The 10,312-nt window shown below is 47.1% G+C and overlaps 2 protein-coding genes across 2 annotated transcripts in view; both read left to right on the top strand.

The window, feature by feature from the left end:
* Positions 1–9,168: 9,168 nt before the first annotated feature.
* LOC123170444 (receptor kinase-like protein Xa21) lies at positions 9,169–9,744 on the top strand (the record flags this gene model as incomplete). The annotated part of the gene is given in 1 exon segment (XM_044588307.1): positions 9,169–9,744. A coding segment is annotated over 1 exon segment (394 nt), but the record flags the coding sequence as incomplete, so codon positions are not given.
* The window catches only part of LOC123166613 (probable leucine-rich repeat receptor-like protein kinase At1g35710), a 4,756-nt gene continuing 4,112 nt past the window's right edge, over positions 9,669–10,312 (top strand). Inside the window, exon 1 of the mRNA XM_044584422.1 lies at positions 9,669–9,714. Coding sequence (XP_044440357.1) covers positions 9,669–9,714 — 46 coding nt within the window. The remainder of the gene's footprint in view (positions 9,715–10,312) is intronic.

The raw sequence follows: 10,312 nt of genomic DNA, 5'->3' as shown, positions 1-10,312 counted from the left end.
CCCCCCCTCAAACTCATGGTGGATCAACAACACTGAGTTTGGAGAGGAAGAAGCCATGCTGCGCTCGAGTCTGTGCCTTCGTGAAGAAGTCCGCCAACTGTAACTCGGAGGGCACATAGTGAAGAGCGAGAGTCTGATCTTGCACAGCAGCACGCACAAAGTGGGCATCCACACCGATGTGCTTGGTGAGCTCATGCTTCACCGGGTCACGTGCAATACTGATAGCACCAGTACTGTCTGACAGTATGGGAGTCGAAGTAGTAGCAGACACACCAAAGTCCTCAAGTAACCACCATAACCAGATCACCTCAGCCGTCAACATAGCCATGGCTCGCAACTCAGTCTCTATACTCGAGCGAGAAACTGCAGTCTGTTTCTTTGTCTTCCAGGCAATAAGAGAGCCACCAAGAAAGACACAATAAGCAGACAGCGAGCGGCGATCAGAGGGATCACTAGCCCAGGTAGCATCAGAGTAGGCCTGGAGCTCAAGAGAGCTGGAGCGGGGAAAGAAAAGGCGCTGATAGATCGTGCCACGAAGGTATGGTAGAACACGGAGGAGATGACTATAGTGGACAGAGGTGGGGGCTGAAACAAACTGACTCAGGATGTGGACATGATAGGAGATGTCAGGACGCGTAACAGCAAGATAGACAAGACTACCAACAAGGTGACGATAGCGAGTGGGATTAGGAAGAGGGTCACCATCAGAGGCACGAAGCTGAACGTTGAGCTCCATAGGAGTCACAACTGTGCGCTCATCACCAAGAGCAGCGCGAGCAAGAAGATCCTGAATATATTTTTCTTGGGAGATGTAGAAGCCATCAGAGGTCGAGGAGATCTCAATCCCAAGAAAATAGCAAAGTGGACCAAGATCAGTCATGAGAAACTGGTCGCGAAGGCGAGCCTTAACGAAGGCAATGTAATCAGAGTCGTCACTACTGATGATCATGTCATCAACGTAGAGAAGGAGAAGAGTCCGACCACGAGGAGACGTGTGAACAAACAACGCGGGATCATGATCACTGGGCAAGAAACCAGCGGCAGTCACCACAGAGGCGAAGCGCTCAAACCAGGCGCGAGGGGCCTGTTTGAGACCATAGAGGGAGCGGCGAAGTCTACAGACCATACCATCAGGAGCATAGTACCCCGGTGGTGGTTGCATATAAACCTCCTCACGCAACTCGCCATTGAGAAAAGCGTTCTGAACATCAAGTTGAGAGATAGACCACTGACGAACAGAAGCCACAACAAGAAGAGTGCGGACAGTGGTCATGTGGGCCACAGGAGCGAATGTCTCATCATAATCGCGCCCCTGCTCCTGCTAAAAACCACGGGCCACAAGACGAGCTTTGTAGCGCTCAAGAGAACCATCGGAGGGAGTCTTAATCTTGTAGACCCACTTGCAGGTGCTGGGACGGACACCGGAAGGAAGGGGAACCAGATCCCATGTGCTAGAGCGCTCAAGAGCAGCAAGCTCTTCGGCCATCGCAACCTGCCATTCAGGCTGAGTCATGGTAGTCCGATAGGAATTGGGCTCAGCGATAACAGAGAGACCGTACCGATCAGGGGAGTAGCGATCAGGCGGGGGGGCGAGGCCGAGCACGGAGGTTGTGAACCGGGGGAGGCGTGGGAGGAGGTGCACCAGAGGTGGGAGGATCGTCAGAGGAGACATCCTCAGTACGAGATCGACGAGCATAGTGGAGAGGAAACGGTGAGAGAGGGGGACGGACTGGAGATGATGGTGGAGAGGTGGAGGAGGAGGATGGAGAAGACGGGGTCGGTGGTGAATGAGAAGAAATGAGAGGTGCCGGAGGAAGAGGTGACACATGAGGCACATAGCAGGGTGTATCGGGAAGGAGAAGGAAAGAAAGGTCGTCCACAGAGAAACTCGAGGAAGAAGAACGTGGGTAGTAGGAACGAGACTCGTCAAAATTCACATCACGCGAGATGCGCAAGCGACGACCCACAGGATCCCAACATCGATAGCCCTTGTGCTCATCACTGTAGCCAAGGAAAACACACTCAACCGACTGAGCAGTCAGTTTGGTGCGTTCTCGGGGGGCAAGAAGAACATAGCACACGCATCCAAACATACGAAGAGCTGAGTAGTCAGGAGAGCGACCAGTGAGACACTCCATAGGAATACCACCCTGCAGAGCAGTCGATGGCTGAATGTTGATGAGGTAGGTGGATGCTGAAACAGCCTCAGCCCAAAAATGGGGTGGAAGGGAAGCAGCAATCATCAGCGCACGAGCCGTCTCAAGCAAATGACGATGCTTTCGTTCGGCAACGCCATTCTAAGCATGAGCACCAGGACACGAGAACTGGGCAAGAGTACCCTGTTCCGCGAGAAAACCACGCAACAGCTGAGAGATATACTCTCCAGCGGAGTCAGCACGAAAAGTACGAATGGGCGTGGCAAACTGGGTGTGAACCATGGCAGCAAAACGTTTGTATATAGGGAGAACATCGCTACGAGATTTCATGAAGTAGAGCCAAGTGTAGCGAGAGAAATCATCAATAAACAAAACATAGTAGCGATGACCACCTTTCGAATCAAAGGGAGCAGGACCCCAGACATCAGAATGAACTAAGTCAAAAGGACGCTGAGATACAGACTCACTAGTAGGATAAGGTAACTGAGTCTGTTTGCCAAGTCTGCAACCAGTACAATGTAAGGAGACATCTCCAGATACAGACCCTAAGAGGCCCTGAAGAACTAAAGAAGACAAGCGAGAGCCACAGATGTGACGAAGGCGATGATGCCACTGCTGGAAGGACGCAGACGAAGAGGCAGCAAGAGCATGAGAGCTGGCAGAAGTGGTGGCAGCGGAAGGAACACAAAGCCAGTCAACCTCCCAAAGGCCCTCTGACTCACGGGGCCGGGGGCCAGGACCAACCAAAGCCTCTTGTTCGTCATTGCCTCTTCCAAAACAAAACAATTCGTTTTTATGAAAGTTAATCTTTAACCCGGTCAATTGTTCATATAAGCATAACACTAGCTTCATATTTTTCGCTTTCGCCAAGTCATGCTCCATAAAGATGATCGTATCATCGGCGTACTGAAGGATAGAGACACCTCCATCCACTAGGTGAGGCACCAAACCACCCACCTGACCAGCCTCCTTAGCCCTTCCTATTAAAATTGCCAACATATCAACTACAATGTTGAACAAAATAGGAGACATCGGGTCACCTTGTCGCAGGCCCTTATGTGTCTGGAAATAATGACCTATGTCGTCATTCACCTTAATTCCAACACTCCCTTTTTGTGTGAAAGATTCTACCTGGCGTCGCCAGGCTTCATCAAAATCTTTCATGCGTAAGGCCTGTTGAAGGAAAGGCCATTTGACTTTGCCGTACGCCTTCTCGAAATCCACCTTGAAAACCACTCCATCGAGTTTTTTCGTGTAGATTTCGTGGAGCGTTTCATGAAGGACCACAACCCCTTCTAGGATGTTTCTGTCCGGCATGAAAGCAGGTTGGGAATGCTGCACCACAGAATGCGCAATATGCGTGAGCCTATTAGTCCCAACCTTGGTGAAAATTTTGAAAATAACATTAAGAAGACAGATCGGCCTGAACTGTTCAATCCTCACAGCCTCTGTTTTCTTAGGAAGCAGGGTTATCGTTCCAAAATTCAGGTGAAATAGCTGAAGCTGCCCAGAGAATAAATCATGGAACATCGGTAACAAATCCCCCTTAATAATATGCCAGCACTTTTTATAGAACTCCGCCGGAAATCCATCAGGCCCAGGAACCTTATTATTTTTCATCTGAGAAATAGCTTCAAACACCTCCTTCTCCGGAAATGGGGCGGTCAAAATCTCATTCTCATCAGCAGCAAGTTGAGGAACATCCTCAATCCTAGACTCATCCAGGGATACACTATTGTCCTCCGGAGGCCCAAACAACTGCTTGTAGTATTCGATGATGTAAATTTTTAGGTTTTCCTGTCCTAAAATCGTCCCTTCGTCTTGTTCAAGCTCAAAGATTCTCTTCTTTCTATGCTTGCCATTAGCAATCATGTGAAAGAATTGAGTGTTAGCGTCCCCCTGGAAGACTTTGCGAACCTTAGCCCGCAGCGCCCACTTCAATTCCTCTTCACGGAGAAGCTCTTTCAACCTCATCTCCGCCTCAAGCTTTGCATGAAGCTCCGTGGCTTGAAGAATTGTGGACTCGGCTTTTAGATCCAGGGACTGGATAAGTGTAAGGAGCCTTTCCTTCTCAACCTTATAAATCCCACTAAGATGCTTAGCCCACCCACGCAAGAAACTTTTCAAGTCAACATTCAACCCCAGTCCTACCTCCTGCATCCTTTGCCCATTCCCTGGCTATCAAATCCAAGAAGCCTTCTCGTTCAAACCAAGCCATTTCGTACGAAAAGGAATTTTTGTTCCCCGTGCGAGTGGCCTCACCAGAGTCCACGAGCAGAGGCGTGTGGTCAGAAATACCGCGCGAAAGCGCCTCGACCGTAACCAAAGGAAATTTCTGTTCCCATTCGACGCTCGCAAGGACTCGATCCAGCTTCTCAAACGCCGGGTTTGGCAAAGTATTAGCCCAGGTATACTTTCTACCCGAAAGCTCTATCTCTCACAGATCCAAGCTTTCAATAATGGTATTAAACATGAACGACCACCTGCCGTCGAAATTATCATTGTTCTTTTCCTCTCTTCTTCTAATTATGTTAAAATCACCCCCAACCAGGATTGGAAGCTGCTCGGAACCGCAAATGCGGACAAGGTCTGCCAAAAACTCTGGTTTAAGTTCGGGCTGTGCGGCACCATAAACCGCCACTAGAGCCCAATTAAACCCATCAGCCTTCGACCTAACCCGGAACTTAACTGCAAAATCTCCCATCACGACACTTCGGACTTCCAACGAATCGCATCTAACTCCGAGTAAGATCCCACCCGATCTTCCTCTCGGAGGCAAGCAATGCCAATCAAAATCGACGCCGCCCGGCAAAGTACTAAGAAACTGGGGAGAGAAATTATCTCTACCAGTTTCCGAGAGTGCAATAAAATCCAGCCTATGGTCGATAGACGCATCTGCAAGAAACCTTCTTTTAGCCGAGTCTTTCAGACCTCTGCTATTCAAAAAGATTCCTTTCATATTTCATCATAAAAAAATTTAGTAATACGGAAAGGTAGTGTTAGCAGAAGGGGTTGGAAAGGTAGAGCAGAGTGTATGTTGTGCAGTGCTGGGTAACCTGAGGAGCGCATGTGCCTTGTGTGCTCTGTTTCTAAAGCGCGGTTAAGTGAACACTGATGGCCTATATATGTGGTTGAGTTGTGAAGCTTACCTGCCGGAGACCCCTTGATGATGGACGCCGTCAATTCATTCCGTCTCTTGAGCCCTGGCTCCAGCCTGCAATCATCAGCGAAGGAGGTGGACAGAGACTGCAATTGTGCTTGCCTCTAGCTAGCTTCCTCTGCTTTTGCTCTGCTTTCTAAACTGTGAATACTTGCATGTCGCAACCTCAGCTTTTCCTCTGCTTTCTCAACTCTGAATATTTGCCTGTCGCTTCCTCATCGTTTGCTCTGTTTTCTGAACTCTGAATATTTGGCTGTAGCTTCAGTCGTCAGGTCGATTCTACTTTGGGCCTAACAATCTTCCTCCTTCCGACCACGCGACTGACGGAGATGCTGCCTGCCTCCTCACGCTAATGGCGGCTGCTATCTATCCTCTATTTCTTTTTGTTAGCAGGGCGAATACAAACTAGTCTGCGATATTTAGATACGGCGACGAATCGACGGCATCAGGAACCCTAGCTAGGTACAGACCCAACACTTACACATCAAACAGGGACGACTCCTCTCGAGCTCTGCGACAGGATGGTTAAGTCACTTCCCACCACCAAGTTCAAAACATGTTCTCTTTCCTGTTGAAGTTTGTTTGGATTCTGAAGAACAAATAGTTCGAAACAAGCACATTCAGCTTGGCTTATCATACATTATGCCTGGGCCCCCTCTTTTAGTCTGAATTTTCCGCAAAAAAAGAAATGAATTATTCAGCGAAGATTGTTCCGATTGGTTCACGAATCGAGCCTTTCTTTTGGCAGGCTGCGTGTCAGTTTTTGAACAGGTGTTTTGTATTTGGATTCTGCGCCTTGCTCAAAAGATTGTTTGGTCTGCCCTTTCTTTGGTTCAGACTCTGAAAAAGGCGGATGATTCAGACTGAAGCACATTCATCTGAGCCAGTTTTCTCACAACTATGTTGACTGAATACCATCGTATACACCATTGCATCGTGTCACAACTCACAACCACGCAAGGCAGCTAACAACTCAGGCTACAAAACCAATAATGTTACAGAAAATTCTCATCTACAATGTCCATATTGCCTACCTACATCGCCCATATTGCGTACTATATACAGATATATCCTGAAGATAAGAGATAACCAGTAATGGAGGCTCAACAGAAAGGATTTCTATTTAGATTTTTTTCAGCATATGACGTGGAACGACACCAAGGAAGGCGACAGCCATTGCTTTTAAGCGGGCTCTGCGGTCCAGTAAGTGTCGAGAGGCACAAGGATCTTCTCAGGGTTGAACGGCCCGGATTCATGATCCATGATTTGCCTCTTCCATCGCATGCCGTCGGTGATATCCTGTATGTTCACTAGCATCTCCATGGTATCCCTGAAGATCACCGTCCCTTCGGGCCTTAGAACCCAGTCCATCTCTAGGAGGATGTATGTTATGTCACACCTGCAAACATTGTTGAAAAATTAGTCTTTCTGCTTGCTAAATCTGAAGTTTCATGTAGTAACCCAAATGCAAGCATGCAAATGCAGCAGAAAGCGAATACATCAGAGTGCAGACTGCAGAGCTCAAATCGTCGGTTATTTCCTTTACATATCCAGATAAAAGTATACGTTCAGAAAGCGAATACACCGATAAAAGCTGAACACTTTATCAGAGTGGACGAGGTAATACGCCCAGGGATACGTCGAGAAAGCCTTACACCAGTCATGGTACGTTCCGATGAACCACCGCTCGTAGATGACACCGAGGGCTTTAGTCTTACTGTTGTATCACTTTGTAAGGTCTTATGAGAATAATTAATAAAGTGGCCGTATGCATCGCCTAGATGCAGAGGCCGAGGGTCCTCCTCCTTTTCTAAAAAAAGAAGATGACACCGAGGGCGTCAGGGGCAGATCCTGCAGGCATCATGTCCATCATGTTCCTGTATCGCCCCTTGGGCAGCGGCGGGATAGTACTCTGCTCTCTCTCTATCCACAACGTTGTTATCCTCGTGGAACTTCTCGGCGGTGAGGCCTGATACTGGACCTTGGGTCATTCTTGGAGAGACAGCAAGTGCTCTTCTTCACTGTTCACATCCGGGAGAGATGTGCATGTCTCTATCTTCTTGTACCTATAAAATGGCAATAGAAAGCCATGTGACAATCCTGAGGTACAAGTATATAGGTCAGCAGCGGTGTGTTGCTAGGTTTCTATATAGCTAGTTTTTGTATGATTAAAAATTAAATGAACCATTCCAGACAAGGTACTACATAATCATGTACTCCTTTTGTAAAGAAATATAAGATCTAAATAGTCTTATATTTCTTTACAGAGAGAGTACCTCCCATGAACTGAACTGAAGGATGAATTAATACTGAACTTCACCGAAGGCACACCATCCAGAATGGTTCAAATTAATGTTCAGTTATTTTCTTTTCCAAAGACTGAGAGATTCATGCTAGTATTATTTTAAGTACGACCATAGCACGGATATGTTCAGTAATTGGTGGGGGTGCACTCTTTGTTGGGCATTTTGGATTTAGGAACTTTCACATTTCTGCCCTTAGTTCAGTCCCACTAATCTGTTTTATCCCTAATTTTCGGCGTTTCTGAGTTTTGACCCTTTTCCGTTAAATCGTCTCTGTAATGCTAAGCACTTGGCAGCAGCATGTGTAGTACACCTGCAGCAAATTAATCTAGCTTTTAGTTTCTGTCAGGTATTTTGGATATGCCAGCAAATCAAAAGTGTTTGAATAATCTACGTACAGCATTGCCGTTTGAGAGGTGCAACACAGCCATCCACAGATCGGTATGCACATGAATAGCTCCAACACGAATGACTTGACCGCTAGCTGGAGCTGGCCGTAACTCTCATGTATAATACTCTCCGTCAGGCACGGCAGGTTCTGCGGACTCTCATACGGTCTGCATACGGTACAGACGGACATGGACAGAGGTGTGGTCGGCTATTTAGTGAAATCGTTGATCGCGTGGTTGTGTTCATGACTTCATGGTCGTTGCGCGCGAAAAAACATCTGTACTATTCCGCTTCATGAACACACTTACGTAATTTTAGACACGCCATCATATTTTTGTGTAATAAAGTAGAGTACTTAGTAAAATTACCAACGGGTAAGGCTGTTTATGAAACCAATAAACTGTGAGCAACATATACTGTGAGATGATATTAGCACATTACTGCTTCCTGCCTATATATGTACATTAGTATTAGTGCGGTCAAGGAATGAGAAAAATGGGTTACTTCTCCGGGAGTGAAAATCGGGAAGGCTGGCATATATCCGCAGAAAATGGGTTACTGACGGACTGCAAATCTTGTACAGACATTATTTTAATCTTGAATGATTCATAGTCTTGTTCAACTGCATCATACACTTGACCGAGTACATGAGACAGAGGGACATGCTTCAAAGTCCCTAGTACAATTTATAGTTTTCCGTTCTCTGGGTTAAGCAACAAGAGCGACAACACTCGTTCTGCTGCCTGGTTTGGTCTACGTATACATCCAATGTTTGGAAGCTACGTACCGTGTGAGACATGCAACACAGCCATCCGCAAATCAGTATGCACATGGCTCCGACACGAATGACGACTTGACCCATAGCTGGAGCTGACCGTAACTCTCATGCCTACTCCCCATCAACCATGGCATGTTTCGCAGACTTCCGTGCCCACGGTTATTCTCTTCTTTGACAGATGTGTGCTCGACTATTTAATGTGCTGCCAATACTTCTCAGAAGAATAAAAACCACAGCCAATTCCATCCAGCCTAGCTAACTAGTCATGAAGATGGATCCACCACCCAAAATGCTAGCCTCTCTCACCATCACCATACTGATGATGATGATGATGATGATGGCCACCTCCATCGCGCTTGCATCGGATGCACCGGTGCTCGGAGGACAAGCAAGAGCGCTCCTCGACTGGAAAGCCAGCCTTGACAACCAAAGCCAAAGAGCACTGCACTCTTGGGGCAACACGTCGACGCCCTGCAATTGGCGTGGCATCACCTGCGGTACCGGTGTGCACTGGCACCGGCTAGTGATCAAAGGCATCTCTCTGCGGGGGATGCGGCTAAGAGGGGCTCTGGAGTCCCTCAACTTCTCGGCCTTGAGGACCTTGACACGCCTCGACCTCTCACACAACCTCCTTGCTGGGAGCATTCCTCCTAGTATCGAGATCCTTGGCGAGCTCCATGCTCTTCCTTCTGCAAGGCAACCAGATAAGAGGCTCAATCCCACTAGGTCTAGGAAATCTCACAAAATTGCATTCCTTAATGCTTCACGAAAATGAACTCTCCGGTGAAATACTAAGTCAGATAGGCAACTTGAGTAGTCTTGTCACCCTCAACTTGTCAAACAATCACTTGGTTGGTCATATCCCTTGTGAGATAGGACACATGAAGCACTTAGTTGCATTAGATTTGTCCAGTAATGATCTTTTTGGTAAAATACCAAGCAGCATAGGTGGTTTGACCGAACTCACTAGCTTGTACCTTTACGGTAACCAACTTTCTAGACAAATTCCACGAGAACTAGGTTATCTTCTGAACTTAAAGGACCTGCAACTTGGCATCAACACACTGTCGGGTTCCATTCCACGAAATTTACATAATTTGACCAATCTCACTGTGTTAATTCTAGCGAGAAACAAACTTTCCGGGTTAATTCCACAAAAAATAGATTACCTTTCGAACTTAGAGTACCTGGATCTTGGTGACAACATACTCTCAGGTTCCATCCCAAATAGCATAGAAAATTTGACCAAACTCACCGCGTTGTACATTTTCATCAACCAACTTTCTGGACACATCCCTCGAGAACTAGGTCGCCTTGTGAACTTAGTGAATCTGGATCTTGGCACTAACACCCTAACTGGTTCCATTCCAAATAGCATAGGAAATTTGACCAAACTCACAGCGTTGTACATTTTCATCAACCAACTTTCTGGACACATCCCTCGAGAACTAGGTCGCCTTGTGAACTTAGTGAATCTGGATCTTGGCACTAACGCCCTAACTGGTTCCATCCCAAATAGCATAGG

Source organism: Triticum aestivum, chromosome 7D (genome assembly GCF_018294505.1).
Source record: "Triticum aestivum cultivar Chinese Spring chromosome 7D, IWGSC CS RefSeq v2.1, whole genome shotgun sequence".
NCBI lineage: Eukaryota > Viridiplantae > Streptophyta > Magnoliopsida > Poales > Poaceae > Triticum > Triticum aestivum.
The sequence above is the reverse complement of the archived record's forward strand: the minus strand, read 5'-3'. Positions and strand labels throughout refer to the sequence as shown.